This window comes from Arvicola amphibius, chromosome 3 (genome assembly GCF_903992535.2).
Source record: "Arvicola amphibius chromosome 3, mArvAmp1.2, whole genome shotgun sequence".
Classification (NCBI taxonomy): domain Eukaryota; kingdom Metazoa; phylum Chordata; class Mammalia; order Rodentia; family Cricetidae; genus Arvicola; species Arvicola amphibius.
Genome location: NC_052049.1, coordinates 188,367,119 through 188,392,315, shown reverse-complemented (window position 1 = coordinate 188,392,315; position 25,197 = coordinate 188,367,119). Strand labels below are relative to the sequence as shown.

The 25,197-nt window shown below is 41.9% G+C and overlaps 1 protein-coding gene across 1 annotated transcript in view; it reads right to left on the bottom strand.

Annotated features, from left to right (window-relative positions):
- Positions 1–25,197, bottom strand: part of Kif15 (kinesin family member 15) — a 55,739-nt gene that overhangs the window by 19,652 nt on the left and 10,890 nt on the right. The window contains 18 exon segments of the mRNA XM_038323023.1: positions 174–259; positions 399–549; positions 1,858–2,023; positions 3,158–3,263; positions 3,711–3,818; positions 5,514–5,711; positions 6,412–6,553; positions 7,220–7,361; positions 8,665–8,842; positions 9,638–9,847; positions 10,056–10,132; positions 11,318–11,441; positions 14,222–14,344; positions 14,461–14,586; positions 15,736–15,945; positions 17,509–17,688; positions 20,193–20,290; positions 25,004–25,041. Coding sequence (XP_038178951.1) covers positions 174–259; positions 399–549; positions 1,858–2,023; positions 3,158–3,263; positions 3,711–3,818; positions 5,514–5,711; positions 6,412–6,553; positions 7,220–7,361; positions 8,665–8,842; positions 9,638–9,847; positions 10,056–10,132; positions 11,318–11,441; positions 14,222–14,344; positions 14,461–14,586; positions 15,736–15,945; positions 17,509–17,688; positions 20,193–20,290; positions 25,004–25,041 — 2,463 coding nt within the window.

Below are 25,197 nucleotides of genomic sequence, written 5' to 3'. Positions count from 1 at the left end.
TGCACAGTGGTGCATGTCTGTATTTCAGCACATGGGAATACACCCAGGCAGGAGGACTGCAGGTTTAAGGCCAGCCTCCACTAGACAGTGAGACCCTAAAGTCCCCCAAAGCAAGATAAAGAATGTAGTATTGAACAATATTCTAATTAATGGGAAGAATTAACAGCACTCACTTAGAGCTATTTTCTTTATCTTCTTCAAACTGTAATGATAATTTGTTGTTGCGTTCTTTTTCTGCATCAAAAAGCTCCATCAAATTCTAAAAGACAACCGTAGATTAGGCTTGAAGCGGCTAACAAACATCAAGCACCGCGATTGGTAGAGGAAGTTAGAGGACACAGGACAGGAGCCACAGATTCAGAATACAGCCACCAGTTACAACAGTGCCCATCACTTACATGCAGATCAGACTTCAGAGTTTCATTTTCTTGTTTGCAGCTCTGGAGTTTTTTTGAAAGTTGGTCAATTTCAAATTTCATTACTTCTTGTAAGTTATCATAGGAATCCTGTAGGCAGGCTTGGCTTTCAAGAAGCTTTTCATTTTCTAATCTTTACCAGCAATATAAACGGAAAGTATGAACATTTGCTTCTATGAGTCAGATTTTCTCAAGTTCAAGTTTTTCTATCAGAAACCACTGGCATTCGACAGAGAGCTGTCGGGTCTGATGTGGAATGCCCTCGGTACTCATATGAGCACCACTACCAGAAGACATGATGGAGAGGGAGTGTCATCCTGAAGCATCTCCTCCGTATCCTTGCTCATGTGGCTAATTGGCTGGAGATTTATTAGCTAGCTGACAATTGAGGTTCACTTGAGTGTTTCTAGCCAGGCACTCGCCACTTAATAATTTTCATGATTTGTCAAAAATTCAACCCCAGCCATTTATGACAAAGTCTAGCTCTAGGAAGATGTTACAATAGAATCTGTGGCTTCTTCCTAACCAAGAGATTATAACCCCAGAGAAGAATTACTTGTTGCTTGCTCAGTTACACCCCCTTGCTCCTTTCCCCAGCACACTTCATCTTATGCTGCATCCAGCAGTCATCCAAAAGAGAACCAATAATCTCATCTCTCCTGGCTGACACACAGCGAACCAGATGCAGAACCCTCTCCTGTGCAATGAAGGAGTGCAGAAGCAGCACCTTACAAAGAGAATGAAGAAGTAGGCTGAGGGGGGACCTGTGCACGTATTCACGGTATAGGCAATGCTGACAAGAAGGCAGTGCTGTGCTCTACCACCCAGAAGCACGAGCAGTCACTGAGTGCCGGGGAATAAGCACTGTAAATGGCTCACTGTAGAACAGAGACACTCAGAACAACTACATTTTGACCAATATCACTAGGATAATCACTGCTTTTTAATTTAGCACAAAATGCATACATAGCTCGGTAGATTCTTTACATTTCAGATCTAGTTCTAGTCTCACAAATAAACAAAGGAAATTAAGATTTAATGAGATTAGGTCAGACATGTTGGTGCATGCCTTTAATACCAGCACTCAGGAAGCAGAATGAGTTCTAGATTAGTCAAAGCTACATAGTGAGGGCTTGTCTCGGAAAAACAAGGACAGCCTGGTCTACAGAGTGAGTTTCAGGACAGCCAGGGCTGTTACAGAGAAACCCTGTCTTGAACAACCCGCCCCTGCCCCGCCACAAACTAAATTAAAAAAAAAAAAAATCTCAAAGCCAGTTTGTAATGAAGTCAACTGGATATAAGAAAACACAGTATACTTGTAATAAATTATTAATAAATTACAAGGTTACTGGCTTATGCAATGTGTGTTGGGCTTATAATACTTCAAGTAGTATTGAGAACAACAGAGCAGGCACCGTGAACCAACAGAGGACAGGTCTACCTGGTGTTGTCCAGCTGAAGCTGAACCTGCACATGTCTTTCAGAAAGCTGGTTTAGTTCTTTCTCTTGACTCTCTTTGAACGTGCTATACTCCAGTTTCACCACAGAAAGTTCTTTGTCAGCGGAGTGAAGAACAATTCGTAGGTCATGGACCTCACACTTCAAAACTGGAAATCAAAGAAATCAAGGTCTCAACAGGTTCCTCTACCTTGTATAAAGCAGGCAAATAACTATGACCTCACCATCACCAAGACAAGCATCGACAAGTGAGCACTAAACACTAATCTCACTTTCCTTCCTCTCCTGAGTTCATGACTGCACCTCCATTTCTTTTGCCCCAGGCTGGCCCTACTTTTACTGTGTAGCAAGGATAGCCCTGAGCTCCTCACCTTCCTGCTTCTACTTCCTGAGTGCTGGAATTACAGGCATGGGATACCACACCCAGCTGTTCCAACATTGCTGCTCAAACAGAGAAAGTTAACATCTGTTCCTCGTTGTTGACATTTTAAGAACTTTTTTCTTGTAGAACACGCAACAAAATTATTAATGTAAGAAAAATTCATGATATTTAACTATTTGAAGCAGTGTACTCTTAGCTGTTGAAAATGCTTAGTAATATACCAGAGCTTTTCAACATGGGTTAGACACTTCTAGTCTCAAAAGGAAACTCCAACTTAAAACTAGAGTTACTGAAAACTACAGAAAACATTTTGGAGACAGGGTCTCATGCATCCCAGGCCAATCTCCAATTTGCTGTGTCGCAAAGGATGTCCTGGCTTATCTGAAAACGCTTTGATGTAGAGGAAAATAAAGAAGTGGGAGTGACACCCACACCTAGAGACTTTGTCAACATTAGCGCAACCCAGCTTCCAAGAGATCCTCACAGATGTGGACAGCAGTGCCGGAGACGGAGCCTTCACTGGCCTAGAGCTTCCCAGCGTGGGCCAGGTTAGCTGCCCAGGGAGCCGAGATCTGCTCGTCTTGCCCTCCATCTTGACATCACTGGGATAACAGATGCCCAGCTTTTCAAGTGGGTTCTAGGACCTGAATTCAGGTCCTCAAACCTGTGAAGCAATGGAGCCACCTCCCAGCCCTTAGATAAACTTTAAGTAAACACTTGCAACATTTATTTGTGAGTAATCTTGAAGAAAATTATGTCTTATAACCTATTTTATTTATTATACCTTTACCATGAAAATTCAAGATCAATTATCTAACAACAAAATAAGCAACCCCTCTGAATAGAAAAAAAAGGTCATTTAAAAGATCAAAAAAGATACTGAGCTCACTGCCAGACTTACAGTCGTTCTTACTGTGGGTATCCTGAAGCTGTTTTTCAAGGTCATTCAACTGTGCAAGATAGTCTTGTTGCTGTTTGGTCCAATCACTTCTTTCTGATGAAAAAAGCTTTGGGAAAAAAGTGAATATCCTGAAAAAGTATGCTAAAGCAATGCAAGTCATGCATTTCTGTATTTAATGTCTAGCTTTAAAGGCAATGAGGAGACAAAACAAGATGAACGATAACGAAATGACCAACACAATCAAAGATCAGCGCAAGATGTGGACAGACCCGTCTGTCTTTAAACAAACCGTCCGCTTGAATACTTTACTAAGCAGTACAAAACTCAGACAATGAATGTCTGTCTTACTAGCAGAGGGTTCAGAAAGTTCACTAGTGCTTGGTAAGGGAATTTTTATCTGGCAGTGTTGTTCTGGAGGGCAATGGGGTCTGAATGAATATAAATTACTAGGGAAAACTGAAAAGAACCCCAGAGGTGGGAGGGGATGCCCCGTCTCACAGCACGCTCACTCGGACGCTATCTCAGCATCCTGCGGCTGCCCTCCGACCCTCACCTCCTGCATCTGTGTAGAGTGGTGCTCCAGTCTGTCAACAGTCTGCTGAAGTCTCAGGTTTTTATGCTCTTCTTCATCCAGCTTGACTTGAAGAGCGCTCAGTTGTTCCTGCATCAATACACTTCAGTCATCAAAAAGGCCTCTCATAGAATTTCAAAACTATTAATTTTATAAGTTTTAGGGACAGGTGTTTTGCGTCAATGTACATCTGAGTACCAAGTGCATGCCCAATGCCCATGGTGCAGAAGAGGGTGATGGAACATCTGCAGCTTGAATATCAGGAAGCTGTAACCCGCTGGGTGGGTGCTGGGAATTGAACCTAGATCCTCTAGAAAGCAGCCTAACTGCTGAGAACTCTCCTGCCCTATTTCTTTTTGATTAAAGAAACAAGAAACCAAAGCAAAATAAACTTAAACCCTTATAGAAGCAAACACAGCAAAGGACTGCTGGAGGCAGAGATCTTCAAAGGGCTATTCTGATTATACCTATGTTCCAAAATTACGTTTGTGAATGATCAAAATGGATAAACTCATCACAAAGAAAAGTAGCTAATATTCAACTGGAATTAAATTACAGAGTCCTAGCTAGGTATGACAGAGTATGCATTTAATCACAGTACTAGGGAGGTAGAGGCAGTCAGATCTGAGTTCAAGGCTAGTCTGAACAGGGAAACCATGTCTTGAACCCCCCCAAAATATATAAACAATAAATAAGCAAATAAATAAAAGCGTTGGAAAAGTGGCTTGGTTGGTAATTATATACGTATACTATATATACACATATATGTATATAAAATGTATGTATGAAATAAATTATAAAGGTCTCTACATAACTTTTTAAACTTTAGACTTAATCAGTGCACCCCCTAGTGACTTTTTAATAATTCTTTTATGAAAACCAATTTATTTTAATTTTATGTGAATTGGTGTTTTGCTTACATGTTATGTCTAAGAGAGGGCATAGGGTTTCCAGAACTGAAATAACAGTGACCTGCCATGTGGGTGCTGGGAACAGAGTCCAGGTAGGCTGGAAGAGAAGTCAGTGCTCTTACCCACTGAGCCATCTCTCCAGCCACCCCACCCCCACCCCCCCAGAGTCTTTTAAGAAGCTTCCTTGGGCTTATTTCATCACAAAGACCTCTCTGGCCTGCAACAGGAAAAAAAAAAAAAATCAGATTTGGGATATCTATTTCAAGTTTTCCTGGACAAAGGGGTAAAATTTAATTAACAAACTAGTAGGATCCCAATGTAATCAAATCTCACATTATTTCAAGTACATTAAAACCTCCCTAAAATTTGATCTATATAACAATTTGCTCAAGAATAAGAAATAAGCCAAGCCGTGGTGGCGCATACCTTTAATCCCAGCACTCAAGAGGCAGAGGCAGGTGGATCTCTGTGAGTTTGAGGCCAGCCTGGTCTAAAGAGCAAGTTCCAGGACAGGCTCCAAAGCTACATATAAATCCTGTCTTGAAAAATAAGAAAATAAATAAATAAATAAATAAATATATAAACAAACAAACAAACTTAAAAAAATCAGAACAGAAACTTTTAAATAAATATGCAAACATAAAAATTAAAAGGAATTGTTGGGCAGTGGTGGTGTACACTTTTTAATCCCAGCACTCGGGAGGCAGAGGCAGGTGGATCTCTGTGTGTTTGAGGATAGCCTGGCCTACAGAGCGAGTTTCAGGACAGTCAGGACTGCTATATATGGAAACCTGTCTCGAGAAGCTAAATGAAAGAATTACAGGGAGTTTATTTAAATGAACACTGTTAACTTTTCCTAAAATTAAAGTATTACCTGAACAGTCCGAAGCTCTTCAGAGATGGCCTCCAAAGCTTGTTCACTCATCTCTGGCGGCACTGGCTCATTTAATATATCGCTGTCTGAACCACTGGAATTCTGTGTGTACAGGAAGCCAAAGTTCCCCACCTCAGGGCTTGACTTTAAGGCCAGTTTCGAACAGTGTGAATAAGCCTTCGTTGGAGTGGTAATTGTCTGCAGAACAATCATTGCGGAAAGAATCATTAATACAAAGAAAAATATCTAGAGATTTTAAGAATAGGAAAAAATTAAAGTTTTACTCATCAATTTATCAAAAAAAAATGCGTTCTTGAAGCACTGGGTAGAAATGACCAAATGGAAATAAACCCATCAGTCAATATAATTGCATGTAAATAAAGTTTAAAAAATGGAACTTGAAGTTGGGCATGGTTACGTATGACTGTAATATCAGGATGTGTGATGCTTGCCTCTGCATCCTACTAAAGGCCTGCGCTGCCAGGCGTGGCCTAAGACACATCTTTGAGTGTTACAAAAAGCAAATTAAATTGCAAAGCTGGGCATGGTGGCACATGCCTGTAAGACAATTACTCATAGGGGTAGAGACAGGAGAATCAAAAGTTCAAGGCCAACCTAGGTTACAGAGTAAGTTTAAAGACAGCCTAAGCTATTATGAGATCCTGCCTCAAAAAGAACAAAATAGGAAGAGAGAGAGAGAGAGAGAGAGAGAGAGAGAGAGAGAGATGCAGATGTTAGGAAACACGTCTAACGTCGAATTTGATCTCAAATGTTTTGTTCCTCCTCCTTGGCCTTGTCGCTGGAGTCTAACGCTAGGTGTCCTGCAATCTGTGTTTAGAAACAACCTTTATTAGTAAAAGAGGCGTGTCTAGTTTAAACAGAAGCACCAGTGACTCACCTTAAGTGTCTCGGCATGAATTCTATTCAGCTGGGAAACTTCCTGGCGCTTGCAGGCTTTCGTTGCTTCCAAAAGGTTTTCAAGATTGAGGTTTGCTTTTTGCAAAGACTGAAGCTCAGATTCCAGTTCTACCTGCTTTTTCCTAATAGATGTTAAGACTTAGTTCCTTCAGACAATCAATAATGTCAAACATTTCTTTTTTTTTTTTTTTTTTTTTGAGGCAGGGTATCTCTATGTAACAGTAACAGTCCTGGAACTACTCTGTAGAACAGGCTGGCCTCGAACTCACTGAGATCCACCTGCCTCTGCCTCCCGAGTGCTGGGATTAAAGGCGTGCGCCACCCCTGCGCAGTGACAAACATTCTTAAGTACATTGCAGTTTATGCTCTCGTAGATCTCATGTTCATGTCAGGATACTGTTACTTTCAAAATTAACACTTTTCTATATTTTAGGCTAGGATTAACTTCGGTTATAGTATCAACATAGTTTATCCTTTTATACAATGTGAATCAAATAAGAGTATTAATAAATCTATAACTTCTAAAAGGAATCTCAATTTAGTGTGCGGCTGTGATTTAAATCTGGTAATGAGATGAACTTCCTCTAAAGTGCAACTGACACTCCAGGTGAGCACTGCTCAAAACACTTGCACGACCGACTGTCAAAACATAGCAAAGAACTACAAGAAAAAGTGCTTCTTCAAATTAGTTACTAAAAGTCTCATATGTAAAGTAACATGCCAAATTATTGGTTATTAATAGAAAGTATTCAGAAAATGGGGGATGAGCATGTGTGCTTGCATTTTACCGAGTTAGCTCTTTGAACTCTTCATATTCTTGCTTTGAGTTATTTAGTTCTGTCTGAATTTGCAGGAGCTGTGCTTTTAACTTCTCAGTGTTTACGAAGAAATTTGGTTATTTCAGTGCTTTGGGAGAAAATCCTTGCAGACCTGTTAAAAAGGAAACCACTTCAGTCTTTGAAAGACAAAAAAATGAGAAAACATTTTTCTGCACTCTCTTTCAGGTTTGTTTTGAGGCACAAGGATAAATAAGAAATGGATCGGAAGGTGTGTCTGTGAGAACACAGATGTCAGCAGGAGGCACAGGATGAGGCAGTACCACAAGGGCACTACAGGTCATGTCCAAGATTCAGAAACCACAGGACGGAGAAGTGTAATGAAGGCGACAAGCTATTCCCTTGGAGACTAAAGAAAACCATGTTCGTGCTAGACAAACACTAGTACAGCTGAACTTGTAAAAATTGGTGCTACTGGCCACTGTGAACAGTGAATTATTTAGAAGAGAAAATGATAACAAGGATAATCCTTACTTTGCATATAAAATCTTGAGTTTCTCCACATGCAAATAATTGATCTTCTTTGACTAAGTCATAACTGAGTAACAAAAGACTCAGACAAGGGAAATGGAAAAAGCAAGATGAGAAAACCAAACCAAACAAGCAAAAGAGCTGGGCAGCAGGAGCACACACATTTAAACCCAGCACTCAGATGCAGAGGAAGGCAGATCTCTGAGTTCAAGGCTAGCCTGATCTATAGAGTGAGTTCCAGGACAGCTACAGACACACAGAGAAACCCTGTCTCAAAAAATCTAAAGTAGATAAAGAGACAGATGACAGAGAGATAAAATGTAAAGCAAGAGAAGCGATTGGGGATAGAGATCCATCATAGCCCAGGTTAGCCTAGAACTTACTATTCCCCAGCCTCAGCCTCCTGAGTGCTTGGATTCCAGGCGTGTATCACCTGCACACCCTGCTATAAATGTTCTTTCCTCTTTCTCTGTGTGTGAGCCATGTGCAGACCAGAAAGCAGCCTCAGGTGTTTTCCCTCAGGTGCCATCCACCAAGAAGGAGATCTCTAAATGGTGTAACAGTTTTCCTAATACGCTAGGCTGGCTAACTGGAGAATCCAGTTCTCTCCTCATGTTAATACAGCAAACACCCTACTGACATTATCTTTCCAATCCCATAGATTCTTCAGTTGTTTTTTTGTTTTTTTTTTTTTTTTTTAATCCTATGTACATGTGTGTTTTTCTTTATGTGTGTCTGTGCACCACAAGTATGCCTGGTGCCCATGGAAGCCAGAAGAGAGCATCATTCTGTGTAAGAATGAAGATATAGACAGTCTAAGCTCCCACATGGGTAATTGGAATTGAACTTGGGTCCTCTGGAAGAGCAGCCAGTGCTCCAGACGCTGAAGTCCCTGCTCCACAGCCCCTTCTCACTTCACTTCTTACCTCTGTCGTCTTTCTCTTTGCTAGACACTTCAGAGAAAGCCTGTTCTAGTCTTGCAATGGACTGGGCATCTATTTCGTGGGCTCTTCTCACAGGCTCTAATAATTTCAGCCTTCTATTCTCTTCCCGGAGGGAATGATTTTCCATAGCATACTTTGCAACTCTGGGGTGGTGTTCCACCTGTGACATTGAGAAATTACACACATCATGTGTTCACAAAATGTCCTAAGGAACCGGTCTCTCTAAAAGCCATTCAGAGCCTAGCATGCGAAAGGCTCTAGGTTGATCTCCAGCACAGAAAAATAAATAAATAAAAAGAGTACGGGGGTAGAGAGATGTCTCAGCAGTCAAAAACACTGACTGCTTTTTCAGAGGACCTGGGTTTCACTAACAGCAACCACACGGCTGTAATTCCAGTTCCAAGATAGGCAACACCCTCTGCTGGCTTCCTCAGGTACCACGGAAGCACATAGTACACAGACATACATGCAAGCAAAACACCCATACACATAAAATACAATAAATAAATCTTTAAAAAGAGGGAGGAGAATAAGGAAAATTCATGTCTATTAAGATTAAATTGCCCTCCAAAATACATTAACTAGCAAAGTACAGGAAAACACATAAAAAAATGGAAGTAAAAATATTTATCCATTGATTGGACATGTATTAAATATATTGGACACAAAAAATTTATTTTGGCTTTCAAACTGGGTGCCTCGTGAAACTCATCCTCTCTAGAGAAAAGGAGACCCCTGAAAAGCTCGGCTCTGCGGAGGCTGGGGTAATGACCGCTGCTGTGGAGCCCAAGGCACCGCCTTTCCTTCTGTCTTCAGCTGCAAGCTTGGAAAAGGGAGAGGGAATTATGCAGCTCACACTGCCAGTCAAGTTCACTGCACTAAAGAACGCAGCTGGAGAAGATGGCATACAGCCTTAGAGCTCCTCCCTAGGAATGCAACAGGGGCTTGCACTCACTTGTTCTCGCAGAGTCTGGATCTCATCCCTCAGCTCCGACAACAGACGGTCCTGCTCCTCAGGCAGGAAGCGTCCCCGGGCCTCCTTCTGGAGCCTCTCTAGACGCATTATCTGGTCCTCGCGAAACTTCACGATCATTTTATTAGACTGAATAAACTTTTCCTTTTTGAGGGTGAGGTCTTCTAGTTGGGTAATTTTTTCTGCCAGAGACTTAAAAAAATCATGATTCAGTTAAACATGAAAATTAATTTAGCTTTCCTATTCTCATGAACCCGGCAGGGAGCACCAACTCCAAACTCAAAGGCAAGAAGCCTTTTCCTTTCACATCTGGTACTATATATGCGTCACTCCCTGAAATAAAGAAAACCAACCACAACAGCAAACTCCAAAATGTCCCGGATCTCTTTCTGTCTCCTACCTTCTTTTCCTGCTCAGATTTCTTAAAGAATAGCATTGCTTCCAGGAAATGTTCTATGTAGTTAGTCTTCTCTTTGTCTAAAACAGGAAAATAAGAAACATGTTCATTTGTCAAAACTAAGTATTTCTGCCAACTCTCACTGGTGACCAGTTTCATGCTAACTCTCTCAGCAAACAGGCTGTTCTACAAAGAAAACACGTTTCTCTTTATTTACTTAGCATAAATACATGTGCTGAAAGAAATGGAAGTGGGTTGTTTTAAAAACTGTAGCCCAGGTTGGCCTTGAACTCCTGGCAATCCTGCCTTAGCCTCTCAAATGCTGGAATTATAGGCATGAGCCACCAGAGCTTGCTTAGAAATGAGTCTACAAGGAACCTGGAGGAGAACCACACGTGCCTCTAGCCTAATGCACATTCTTATTTATTCTTTGTCTGTAGCTCTGTAGTAGAGCTGGCCTAAAACTCATTCTGTAGCCTAGACTAGTCTAAATCTAACCACCTTGCCTCCGCTCCCTGAGTTCTGGGAATCAGGTACACAGACTATGCTTATATTATTATACCAACACGTACCAAAGCATACTTTATATTATTATATCAATGCATGCTCTTTATTTTTTGATTGCTGGTTTTGTCTTATAAAGTATTGGAAATCAAGCCTAGGGCCTCACACATGCCTACCAAGTGTTCTACTATCAAAACTTATTCCCAGCCCCAGATATTTTTTTCTTACAGTTTTATAGATCTCAAATTAATTCTACTAGCTATTATTTTTTGTTGTTATGTCTTTTTTGTTTTTTCAAGACAGGGTCTCTCTGTGCAGCTTTGGTGGTGCTGGAACTCACAGAGATCCACCTGCCTCTGCCTCCTGAGTGCTGGAATTAAAGGCAGGCACCAGCACCACCTGGCCACTACTAGCTATTCTTTAAAGAAACATTTCCTGTCCCAATCAGTATACGTATGTTGTATACTTGGGAGTAATCAAATCAAATCAGTTAAACAGGAAAAATAATTCAGTTTTCCTAAATTCTCATAATCTAAGTGCATCTCTTTCCAGTATTTATTAGGGATGAATTACTCAAAATCATTGATTCCCCTTCTTACTGGACCTCACAAAACATCTAATTCAAAGAGCTATCCTCATCCACGGGTACAATACGGAGGAGAGTATGTGAGAAAGTCTGACCACCCATCTAGCAGCACAAGCTCTTGACCTAACATTCCCAGCAAGTCCGCCCAGGACAAAAGGCAATGAGCTCATCCTACCTCTGGTCAGTAAGCCTTCTGGTGTGAGCTGCCCAGACGTAAACTGAGACAGCTGCTCCTTGAGCCTCTTCACTTCAGCTTGCAGCTGGCTGACATTTCCTTGGGTGTCTTCATTCACCACAGCCTGGACAAAAATTAGCAAAGCTCTGAAAGACCATGTTCCAAGTTGTACAACCCTGTTTGTTTGTTTAGTATGAGCTGGCATTAGGAAGACCAAACAAAACTGCACATCTGTCTGGCCAACAGTCAAAAGGCCACCAAAATAGTATGTTAAAATGGGAAGTTCTCTCCGTGTGTGTGTGTGTGTGTGTGTGTGTGTGTATAATAGTCAGAAACCAAGGCACACAGCCGGGCTCTCTCCCTCTCCAGGCTCCCAATGACCCTGCCAGTCTCGCCAGTCCTCGGCCATCTTAGCCAGTCACCTTCGGATTTGAATGTATTGCCCTGACTTAAGAACCCTGACTCTCAGGTTCTCTCAGCAAGGCCATGTCCCCTTGGTCCAGCAGCCTTTGGTGACAGTCTGGCCTAGAAGGGCATGATCACCAACAGGACTAACGGAGCAGAAACTGCCCTCCCCAGGGCGAGCTACTTTGTTTCTAAAGCTGGCATGGACAGGAACAGGGACGGGTTTCGCAGTCCATTTCTGCCGGGCCACCGTTTCAATGTCACATTCACTTTAGTGTCCTGCTGTAAAATGGCCTCTGAAAGGTCCAAAAAGTTATAATCAAATGTTATCACCGCGGTGACTAGATGGCATCTTCAACTTCTTAAAGAAGTCTTGCTTATGACAACCTCTAAAAAAGTTACAGAAAAATAAATTTAAAAAAAGCTACCAGCAAATGCATCACTCTGGTGTGGATGTCAGTCGTGGGGAGGTCACATGTGTGGGGACAGGGGCAAATACAGAATCGTTCTGTGCTTTCTGTTCAGTTCTGCTGTAAATCTAAAGCTGCTTCAAAGGTAAAGTGTAGTGCCGGGCAGTTGTGGCGCACACCGTTAGTCCCAGCACTCAGGAGGTAGGGAGGACGGATCCATGAGTTTGAGGCCAGCCAGGTCAACAGAGTGAGTTCCAGGACAGACGTGGCTGTTACACAGAGAAACTCTGTCTTAAAAACCTCTGCATGGACGGGCTCTGTGGGAGCCTTCTCAGCTTGGTCGATCACCTTCCTGGACCTGGGGGGAGTTGGGAGGACCTTGGTCTTAACATAGAGTAGGGAACCCTGATGGCTCCTTGGCCTGGAGAGGGAGGGAGGGGAGGTATGGGTGGAGGGGAGGAGAGGGAAGGGGGAGGAGGAGGGGAGGGAAGGGGGAGGAGTAGGGGAGGAGATGGAAATTTTTAAATATAAAAAAAAAACCATGAAAAAAAAAACCAAACAAACATTGTAAATCTTATTAATTAGATAAATCTTTTAAAAAGATTCATAAAACTGAAGGGTAATAACCAATGCCATCAGCTAACTGCCAGACAGACCAGAGGCCTAGCTATGAAAGTCAACTATTTTGGCAAGGAAAACCACCTTGTAACAGCCCAAATCCCCCATGTTCTTGTCTTAAGTTCACCCTGCCCACCTGGAAAGACGGAAACATTTCATCATTAAACAAGCCCCAGCCACCTTAGCACTTCCCACTGACAGGCTGAAGAGGACTCACCATTGGGAGCAACTACTAGAAAGCTGCTGGTCTTGTTGTTCATGCTTAAATGTCATTTCCAAATGCTTCTGATTCATATAGCCAGCCTCATTATGAGGCATTATGACATCACTATTGTATCAGTGACATTATAACTACAATCATTAACACGGTTCTACTCTTATAAGACTTCTGGTAATCCAAGACAGAGTCAGGAAGTTCTGCTGATGTTTTCTCTTCACATTGCTAACATTCACATTAAATGGGATGATGCCCAAAGAAATAAAATAAAAGACAAGACCTGTGCTCTTCTCTCTTACCCAGGGGAAGGAGCAACATAGTCTACTTCACTCTGCTAGATGACCTGGGGATGTGATGCCCAGTTATCTCCTTGGAAAAGGAAGGAATTAAACGTACCAATTCATGGCACAGTTGTTTTGTCTGACACCAAAGGAGTGTTCAACTCTCCAAAATAATTAGGTGTCCTACTGGTCTTTTGACAGTTTGCACTAAGTATCGATAAAGCACTATCCACAGGCAAGATATGGACTGTTGCGTCTTTGTGTGCCAAGCTGTGGTGGGACACAGCAACTACCATGTTTACGTACTGTCTGTGGCTGCTTTCTTACTGCAGAGGCAGAGCTGAGTAGTTGGTACAAGAAGCGTAAGAAGTTTATCACCTAGCAGTTTACAAGAAAAGCTTCCTGACTAAGGAGTATACCAATATTAAAAGACTTTTTTTTTTTTAAAGTTTTACGTGCATTGTTGTTTTGTCTGCATGTATGTCTGGGTGAGGATATCGGATCCTCTGGAACCCTGCTTATGAGCTGCCATGTGGGTGCTGGGAATTGAACCCGGGTCCAGGTCCTCTTTATAAAAACAGCCAATATTCTTAACCATTGAGCCATCACTAAAGACACTCTTGTGTGTGTGTATGTGTGTGTGTGTAAACAAGAATATGTGGAGATGTACTCTTTGCTACCATATACATCACACATGGGCACAGGGCAGGCACATGCATGCAAACCCGTGTGCATGCACCATCACATGCACCAACTCTGCTAGCATGGCTTAGGCTAATTACTCTCCATCCCAACAACAAAAAGAAAACTGCATCAAGAAAAAAGGAAAAGAAGGGAGGGAAGGAAGAAGAGCAAACTTGTACAACCAAGATGAACTTCTACAGAAGAAAGATTAGTGGTAACATTAATCACAAAAAAGTAGATGCAAATAATTTTCTAATTTATTTGATATATTAAATACTCCAGAAGTTACCTTGTTTTTGATCAACTTGGCCCTTTGAGCAAAATTAAGTGTTGACAGTGTTTCCCCAAAACACCTGGATCCTGGATGAACATTTGCAATTATGGATGTTTTGGCATTACCACCAAGCGAATCCTGTTTAATAACATCAACGGTATGTTTTAGATTGTAAATAATAAAGGCTAAGAAAATCTCCCCTATCAGTTCCACTGGGCATAATGCTGGTGGCAGGAGTCAGTGCTCGGCTTTACCCGAAGTAAGAAGGTAAGTTTGGAGTCTCTGTAGCAGACATGCCTCTGTTTTCCATTGCCCACGTCAACAAGTGCAGTGATGACCTGGCCCAGGCAGCTCAGTGATCGGTTTATGTTACCTGCTTCCTGAGGAAGTAGGGGAAAGCAAAAATACAGGTGCAATGTCACTCTTCAGCGTTCTGAGCTAATATTTAAGGAGCAAGGCGAGGACAAAAGAGAAGCAGCGTCTAAACTCAAGCAATGTGCTCAGCTATTCCCGTTTCCTACTTCATGCACACTGTAACCGCAGAAAGCTACAATTTATAAATGCACTAGACTTGGGATTTGAATTTTTATTTCTCCCAGTGAATCAAATGTGATAAAACATTCTCTCATTACCTTTCCGCAGCAGCAAGCTGCAGCTCCAGACCACATGAGACATTGCTGAGTTGGGATGTTTAGCATGTTAGATTTGTTGAATAAACTTCTGATTTAGGATATTTCATCTTAACCAAATTTCTTTGGAGGTAATATCACTATAAGTCTAGAAGTACCTCTACAAACATGTTCCTTTCTTGACAGAAACATGAGCCTTTTGCTGACTGCAAGCTCAGTAGGCTCAGATTTCTTAGATCCCATTGCTAAACTACATCACACTCACAAAACATGTCATACTAAATTTCTGTCCCACTGCCAAACAGCTCAGGCTAGGTACGTTCCCACCTCAAAGATTATAGATGACTGCTCTCCCCTTGATTCTGGCAGTAAAGACTTAAAAATGGATCTAAGTGGTTATAAAACAGGCTTTCTACATAAAGCTACCTACACATTTGCTCTAAACTTTTAAAATGTTTTCCAGGGTTTAGAAGGAGGAGTATACACTTGACCTGGCACTTCTGGTCCTAACTGACCTGGGCTTTCTTGCTCTATAATTGATCTATTCGCTGATACACACTGAAATACCCAATACACATTTACTCTGCAAGGCCCAGCAAACCTCGAGACATCACTCTGCAGGGCAGGTGTTCCCCGCTCCTCCTTCCCATAGAACCTTGGTGTCTATGAGACAGCTACCCAGAAGCCACTTCTTTTCCAGTTGTCTTCCCAGTAGTCACTCCCCACCATCCTTCCCGTCACTCTTGTCCTGACAGACCTGTCCTATCTCATTTCAGTTTACTGTCATGACCTCGTAAAACCGTTGCTCCTGTGAGCAGGGACAATTCTTGTTTCTTCTGAGGTCTTCACTATACTTTGTGTATTCACAGTTAAATATGAACGCTGTAATTTCATTCCCACCTTCAACCTCATCCCTTCTGCATGGGTATCTTTCTGTCTCTCAGACCCTGCTAAATCCACCAGGTTGAGGAGGGAGGTCCGAATGTTCACAGTTTCGTTGCTTTTCTCCATTGATTCTATTGTGATTGTAAAGACTGCATGAGACCTAGAGGATTCTCTGTTCATGGATGTCGACGCTACACGCCTGTTCCTCCATCCTCTAGATAAGACCTAGGGAAGAAGGAAAATATACTACCCAAGACGAACTCAAAATACAAAATAAGCACTTAATAATCTCTCATTGTAATATGAAAAAATCATAACACATAGGTAATTATCCACATTCACAACATAGTAATTTCCCTTTGGAACAGGGGTGGGAGCACTCACAGACTTTGCACGGTTATCTAGCTTTGTCAGAATTCATATTATCACAAGTTCTAAGTAGCATATACTTAACACGAAGATCGGAAGGAAAGCTGTAGGAATGGTGAGAAGACTACTGCCCATCACCATTATACATCATATGTTATACACACACACATAGACACACACACACATACACACACAAACACACACACACATACACAGACACACACGACTCTATATGTGTGTATTTATATAATACATATGTTTATATATATACATACTGTATATATATATAAACATTAACATAGTACTTGGCATAAAATATAATAAATGCTAGTTATTAAAAAACTATTAACAAAACACAGTATAAAACTGAAATTATTTGTAGTTTTCATAGTTCTTCAACAGTACTTTAATGCTCCCTTCTCATAGAATTAAATAAATATATTTAATATTAGGTCAGCTATATATTTGCAGAGCTTTAAAAAAAGATGCCTTGCCTTTAATCCCAGTACTCAGGAAGCAGAGGCAGGTGGATCTCTTTGAGTTAAGAGGCCAGCCTATAGAGTGAGGAAGGACAGTCAGGGCAATTACACAAAAAAACCCTGTCTCAAAAACAAAACAAAGCAAAACAAACAAACAAAAAAGACATCTCTCAAACACAGGACAGATCCCAAAGCAATAGAAGCACATTTGCTTGAATACTTAAAATTAAAAAAAAAATTACAGGACCTAATGTACTATATGTTGACCTTTTAATGTTAACTTTAAAAATTAAGACATACGGGCCCAGAACCAGGTTAAGTGTGGGCTCACCCCAACACCCACCCCATCTGTGATCTGCTGAAGCACAGGTGGTGAGGGTGGGGTGGGGAGTGGGGGGCAGTCCTGTGGGCCAGGGCTACAGGATCTCCACAACACGTCCAGGAAGGGCGGTAATACACAGATTAATAGAAATGGGTTAATTTAAGATGTACGAGTTAGTTAATAAGAAGCCTGAGCTAATAGACCAGCCAAATAGTATTGTAATTAATATAGTTTCTGTGTGATTATTTGGGTCTGGGTGGCTGGGGAACAAAAGAACAGTCTCCGACTACACATTCTTTTCTCTTTACTTCTCGCCTTTATGAAACTCAATTCTTTTTTTTAAAAATATTTATTTATTTATTATGTATACAATATTCTGTCTGTGTGTATACCTGCAGGCCAGAAGAGGGCACCAGGCCCCATTACAGATGGTTGTGAGCCACCATGTGGGTGCTGGGAATTGAACTCAGGACCTTTGGAAGAGCAGGCAATGCTCTTAACCTCTGAGCCATCTCTCCAGCCCCCTGAAACTCAATTCTTGAGTCTTTGAAGATGAGGGCACTTTCAAGGCATGCTTACTGCCTAAGCATCAAGCATGCCCTCCTCGGGGCAGGGTACCTGATAGGCCTCAGCAGCTGAGGTCACCACCTGCTCCACGGCACCGACCACAAAGACGCCCTTCTTTATGTGCTCCCTCAAGTATAGTCCGGCTGACGCTGAGTCCAGCAGGTCATAAATCTGCTCATTGTAGACCTCAATAAAGGAGCACTTACACAGGAACGTCTTCCCAGTGCCAGCCTGTAAAAAAAAGCTCAGTCAGCACACACTTCACACATTCACCCTCAGTTTCCATGAGCTACTGCAGGTATGCTTTCCTATTGTTCTTTAATATATAAAGTAAAGTATTGAGAGCTAAGTGAAATTAATCTGGAAAACTAATTTCAAAACATTAGTTAACTTTAAGCATCATCACTTGGTCCCAGAAGTCCAGTTTGGAAAGGTACCACGGAGCCTGCCCGTGGACACGAGAACTGAGCAGCTCAAATGGGTTTCTACTGTCTTCCATAGTGAACTTCCTCCTAGTTTTGTCTTTTAATATTTATTTATTGTGCTTTTATGTATATGCATGTACGTGTAGATCAGAGGATAACTTCTGGTCGCAGGGACCAAACTTGAGCCATCAGTATTGGTGGCAACTGTCTATACGCTGGACCATATCATCAGCTCAGATAAAGTTTTACTTGAAGTAAGATTTCTGTTCTTGGGCTGGAGAGATGGCTCAGTGGTTAAGAGCATTGCCTGTTCTTCCAAAGGTCATGAGTTCAATTCCTGGCAACCACATGGCTCACAACCATCTGTAATGAGGTCTGCTGCCCTCTTCTGGTCTGCAGACACACAGACAGAATAATGTATACATAATAAATAAATAAGTAAATATTTTTTAAAAAAGATTTATGTTTTTTAAAAGACTGAAATTAATTCATCCTGAAAACTTTTGGGGTTGGAGAGATGGCTCAGTAACTGGTTAAAAGCACTTGCAGCTCTTCTACAAGACTTGGGCTTGATTTCCAGCACCCACAGATATTTTTTCACAACATCAATTCCGTATGTGTTGTCTTCTTCTGGCCTCTACAAGCACTTTACACATATGGTGCACTTACGTGCTGGTAAAATACTTAATATACTTAAAATAGAAATAAATTCTTTTAAAAATTGTTTTAAAAAACAAACAAAACAAAACAAATGCCAACTAGGGGCTGGAGAGATTGCTTATTGGTTAAGAGCACTGGGCTGCTTTTCCAGAAGACCCCCATTAGATTCTCAGCACACAGGGAGGCTCACAATTATCAGTAAGTCCAGTCCCAGGGGACCCAACATGATCTCTGGTCTCAGGCACCAGGCTTGCCTGTGGTACACAAGACACACGATATTCATAAAAATAAATAATTTTTTTAAAATGTAACCATAGAAACACATGGTGTTAAATTTAATTATTTAATGTCATGCAATTTATATGTTTAAATGCAATGTTAGGGGTATTTTTGCAAAGGAATAAATAGTAAATCAATGCTACTTACCAATTTCCTTGGTACACAAATATATAAAGTACTCAATACCAAGGATTCTTAACTCTGGAATCTACCAAGCTAAGTAAATGCAACCATGAGAATGGTCCAACCAAGGAGCCAATGAGAGGGAAGAGACGATATTCTCAGATGACGGAGTTCTAATCCACAAAGAGCAAGATGACAGTGAGGTACAAGCAAGTACAGCCAACAAAGGATGATGGGTCCACCATTAATGTACACCATGAGGACTTAAAGGATGGGTCCATCATTAATGTATATCATGAGGACTTACACACACCGTTAAGCCTGGATACAGCTAGATGATGGGACTTCTAGTGTATCGAGTTACTAGCTGCTTTACGAGTGCTGTGATAAAACACCCAAACCAAGACAGCTTACAGAAGTCAGAGCTTCCATGGGGACAGAGTCCTTGACAGCAGAAGGAAGGGAGCTGTGAGGAACAACTGTCAGAGGAACCAGAAGCTAAGGGCTCAAATCTCAAAACACAAGCAAGAAGCAGAGAGAGTGAACTCGAAATGGTGTTGAGACTTTCTTCAAATCCCATTTCCAATGACATACTCCTTAGCAAGGCCGTACTTCCTCAGACTCCTCAAAAAGTGCAACCACGTAGAGACCAAAAATTTAAATGCTTGAGACTATGGGGGAGGAGGGCGGTATTTCTCATTTAAATCACTGTACTTTATTTTCCTTGACTGAGATTCTTCTATACACTTTTCTCCCATAAAAAGCTTTGAGAGCACCAGAAGCAATCAGTTCTTTTGTGTATGCTGTCAATCAGGCTAGCCTTGAACACTCTAAACCGATTAGGATGGCTTTGAACTTCTGATGACCTTGAAATTATGATCTTCATGCTTCTACCTCCAGAATGATGGGATTACCAATGCACTCAGCTTTTTCAGTGTTGGGAATCAAACCCAGGGCCTACTGCATTCTAGGCAAGCTCTCTATCCGCATTTTATTTTTTCATTTAAGTTTTTTGTTTTTAATTTATTGGTATGGGTGCTTTGCCTATATGTATGTCTGTGCACCATGTGTATTCCCGGTACCCCCAGAGGCTAGAAGAAGGCATCAGGTCCCCTGGAGTTACAGACTGTGAACTGCCATGTGGGTGCTGGGAATTGAATGTGGGTCCTCTAGAAGAGCAGCCAGTGCTCTTAACCGCTGAGCCATCTCTCCAGCCTCCCAACATTTAATTTTTACAGTAAGCTTTACCTTTTCTTTTTCACGATCAATTAAGGAAAACAAATATTCAAAACTTCGTGGGATTACTCCTCTCAGATTATGAGAAAAATTATCGGAGTCTGATGGTCCTGAGAAAAAAGAATAAAACAATGGCAATATCAGAAGGCGGTTTATACAGAAATAAAATGATACTTAGTATAACCAACTTCCTAGTTCTGGTTCAAGCAAGTTACATTTACATCTGTGATAGACCAAATAATAAAGCTGCCCATTAGTGAAACTGAAGGGAAGGCCCACAGCAACCACCAACCAATTCTAAAAATTGTGTGATCTATCCCCATGCTAAGCTTCACATCTTCCAAGTGTCAGGGACTGAGCGACTGCACTCTATTTACACAGGTGACTTCCAAGTGTCAGATACTGAGTGACTGCACTCTATTTACACAGGTGACTCCCAAGTGTCAGGGACTGAGTGACTGTACTCTATTTACACAGGTGACTTCCAAGTGTCAGGGACTGAGCGACTGCACTCTATTTACACAGGTGACTTCCAAGTGTCAGGGACTGAGCGACTGCACTCTATTTACTCTATTCAAGCAGGTGACCTTTGTGTTCACAGACGGATTGATGGCTTGAATGGTAATAGTCCCCCATAGGCGCCTATATTTGCATGCTGGATTTGCAGTTAGGAAAACTGAAAAGGGTTAGGAGGTGTGGCCTTATTGGAGGAGGTGTGTCACTGGCGATGGGCTTTGAAGTGGTGATTCTTAGTTAACTCTCTAGGCCTCTTGCTTGTGGATCAGAAGCTCTCAGCTACTGTCTGCCTGCTGCCATGTTCCTCGCCATGATAGTCATGGGCCCACCCTCTTAAACTTTAAGTTGTGATTAACGCTTTTTCTGTAAGTTGCCTTGGTCATGAGGTCCTCTCACAGCCAGAGAAAAGAAACTAAGGCTCAGACTGGTCTGTCCTCTAAGCCATTAACCCACACTGTGTCCTAAGCTTCATAACTTTCAACTACAAAATAGGGGTAACGATGTCAATAACCAGAGAGCTGTTGAAAGATCTGAAAGTTTGCAAATAAATTACAGTTGGACATCGAGCACATTAAGTGCTAAAAATTAGGATTTGCTATCATTTTTTTAATTGGGCAGTTAAAAAAAAACACCAGTAGGAAGGTCACACTAATGACATTTCCCCTGGTTACTAACAGACATTAATGTAGGGTGTTTTTTCTGTTTTTTCACAACTGGGGAAGGACAGATGTATAAGAGTTGTAAGGAATAATAGCTTTAGTTTGTGATGTGGTATTTATACTCTGATGTACCTTGACAGCTCCTAGCTGACAAGTTCTATATCCCTTGTTATTTCCTAAGTGAATAGGGTGATAAGCATATCCTTTCCTCAAGAATTTGAGCCTGTGTCCCTGACTCCTGAAGCAGCCACATGACAGTTTAGAGCAATAATGGAGAAAGACTATTTACAACAAATCCACTCAAAATCGCATGATGCTAATAAAGCCATGTTTAGAAAGTTCTTTCATAGCGAGCGACAGGATGAGGGACTGGAGGCCTGAGGGACCACAGGCTTAGGTCCTCACCTCCCAGCCTCAAGGAGGAGGAGAGAGACACCAAAGGTAGAGTTGATCACCAGTCAATGCTTTACAGTCATTCCCAAAACAATTTTCATCCCCAGAAAATCCAGAGGGCTGGAGAAATGGGTCGGCAGCTTACTCTTTGTGCTGGCTAGATTTTGTCACCTCAACACACGCTAGGGTCATCTTAGAGGAGGGAACCTCAGGCGAGCCTTAAGCCTACAGGATCAGGGACAGACTTCCAGTAGATGACACAGGAATGAATTGCATTAGGGGCACTCAGCTGATGATTACTTGCTTGCAGGTGGGACTAAATTATCATACCTTAGGAAGTCTTGCGTGTTAATCGTAAAGAGCTAAAGAATCTCATTATGTAGGCCTACTTGGAAGCTGCAACACCAGCTTCTACCAAGGACTAAGGAATCCCAACATCCTGCTACAAATTCTACCACCTGAGGCCTGCAACAGCTGAGCTGGAACTGTCTGTCCCTCTTCAGACCTGCCTGCTATGCCAGCACTCACTGGTATCCCATGCAAAGAGCTACAGGAGCTGCCAATAACCACCCTCTGAAAAGCTTCTCCTTGCCCACCTATAATTCCTGAGTAGAAAAAAACCAAAAGAGTGAGCTGAATGCTTATACCAGATGAAAGTTTGTTTTCCCAGACAACTCTAGCATCATTTATAGTTTGGAAAGGTCTAGCAGATTCAAGTCAAACCGAGTCCCAGCAACGAGAAGAACTTGACACAGAGTCCCATCAACTGATACTCAATGACAAAGGGAAAATTAGTTTTCTCCAATGGAGTGTCGCCATGCCTACCCACCACTCTCCAGGGCAGGCCCTGTGCCCAGGAGTAGCTGGCCAACACAAAACAAACGTCACGTTTGTTTGTTGGGGTTTTTTTGAGGATTTTTTTGCTTGGACATTTTGTCTTATTGATCTTATTTGCTTGTTTGATTTTCTTTCTTTTTGTTTGAGAGAGAGAGAGAAAGAGAGAGAGAGAGAGAGCGCAGAAAGGGGTGGTAGCCTGTTAGCAAACACCTTTAGTCTGCGCACTCAGGAAGCACATTCAGGTAGATCACTGGGTGTTTGATGCCAGCCTGATCTACAGAGCTCAGGGACAGCTAGGGCGACAGAGTAAGAAAGGAAAGGTGCAGCACACTGGCAATCCCAGGACAAAGAGACTAAAGCAAACACTGCTGCAAGGTCACAGCTGCCTGGGATAAACAGCAACCCACTCTCAAAAGAAAAAAAATCAGAATGAGCCTGGTGGTGGCGGCGGCGCACGCCTTTAATTCCAGCACTTGGGAGGTAGAGAAAGGCAGATCTCTGTGAGTTCAAGGCCAGCCTGGTCTACAAGAGCAAGTTCCAGGACAGGCCCCAAAGCTACAGAGAAACTCTGTCTTGGAAAAACAAAACAAAACAAAAACAAACAAACAAACAAACAAAAAACAACAACAACAACAAACCCACAAAAAAACCAACCAAACAAACAAAATACCAAAATGATATAGAAGGTATTATGTTGTGGGAGCTCCTTCCGCTCCTTCAGCCAATAGCTGCTGAGATACCAGCCCATTGAGGCATGGTCTCTCCTTCTTTAAAAAAGCAGCAACTGCCCTCTGCTTGCTCTCTGGCTTCTGGCTCCGCCGGCGACTAGGCTCCCTTCCTGATTGCGCAGAGGGCTGTTGGCTGGGACGGTGATCTGTAAGTTTTTCCCTTTTAAATAAATAACCATTCTATTAATCATAATTCCAAACTGGTGTGGGATTGTTTGTGACATACACCTTCAGTATTACAAATATTAGTTAAGTATACCCTAGAGACCAAAGGCTCTAGGCATAACAGGTGGCTGGTATGATGTGTGATTCCCCTTTGTATGCTGTGATTATCATTAATGAATAAAAAACAGCCTTGGCCTGTTGATAGGGCAGAACTTAGGTAGGCGGGGAAAACTAAACTGAATGCTGGGAGAAAGAAGGCAGAGTGAGAGAAGCCACGGATCCCCGCAGAAGACAAATGCTGGGAACTTTACCCAGTAAGCCACAGCCACGTGGCGACACACAGATCAATAGAAATGGGTTAAATTAAGATGTAAGAAGCTAAAGGTAATGGGCCGAACAGTGATTTAAATAATACAGTTTCTGTGTGATTATTTCGGGGCTGAGCAGCTGGGCCTCCTTCAACACTGGTATGCACAAAAGGGTACAGAGAAGTTATGAAAACCTTATAATTGTTCTGTACAGGCCTGTAGCACTGCACTTATAAGTTTGTGAATGGTTCTTGTAAACTGTACTTTAAGAATACAGGCTGGGTGTAAAAGGCACACTTGTGATTCTTGCTTGGGAGCTTGAGATAGGAAGATGAAGTTCAACCAAACCCATAGCTACACAGTGAGTTTGAGATCAGTCTAGGCTACATGAGATCCTGTTGGGGGGGGGGGCATCCCTAGGGAGGGAATCACAGAAAGGAAAGAAAGGAGGAGCTAGGCAAGGTGCCATATACTATAAATACCAAACTCCAGAGGAGACAGAGGCAGAAGAATGTAAGTCCAAGGCAGGCCTGGTCTATAGAGCAAGTTCCAGTATAGCTAGGACTACACACAATGAGACCCTGTCTCGAATGGAAGGAAGGAAGGAAGGAAGGAAGGAAGGAAGGAAGGAAGGAAGGAAGGAAGGAAGGGAGGAGAGGAGGAGGGAGAAGGGGAGGGAGGGAGGGAGGGAGGGAAGGAAGGAGAGGAGGAGAGCAGACATAGGAAAATAATATTAGCTACATGAGTGATCTTACATTATTTTTCTATAAAATCTCATTTGTAGACAGACATTCCAAACCAAGCAAACATAATGAAGATAACAATCATAGTATCATGGGATAGGGCAGGAGCCATAAACAAGGAATCTGGACCTTGGTAGAGCTTATGCAGATAAACACACACATATGTATATGATTTTACACACACACACACACACATACACGTATGTATATATATGAATAGACACACACACACACATAAAATTGTGTCTAGCACCCAATCTATACCTGGTCTATGCCAAGCATTGAGCTAAGGAACATAGCTATAATCAGGATTAACAAACAGATTATCTAGGAATCCACAATCTGGTAGAAACATGGGAAACATCCATATTTTTATGAAAGCAACATCACACAAAGAAATAATGCCTTCTAAAACACGCCCCAAGTAGTCACTACAGGAAATGCATTAGCCAGCAAACACTGGTCGTTACTCACCCATCATAGTAAATGTCTTCCCTGAGCCAGTCTGCCCGCTGAAAGATAAAATTTTATGTGTTATTTTCACACATAAAATTCCGACTATCCTCCTATTTAGTATGGTCTACTAAGATGGAATGGGAAGATCCTTTCCAAACTGCTCTGCAACCTTCTTTTCCCTTAATTAACTGTACCTCATATCTCAGCCAGAA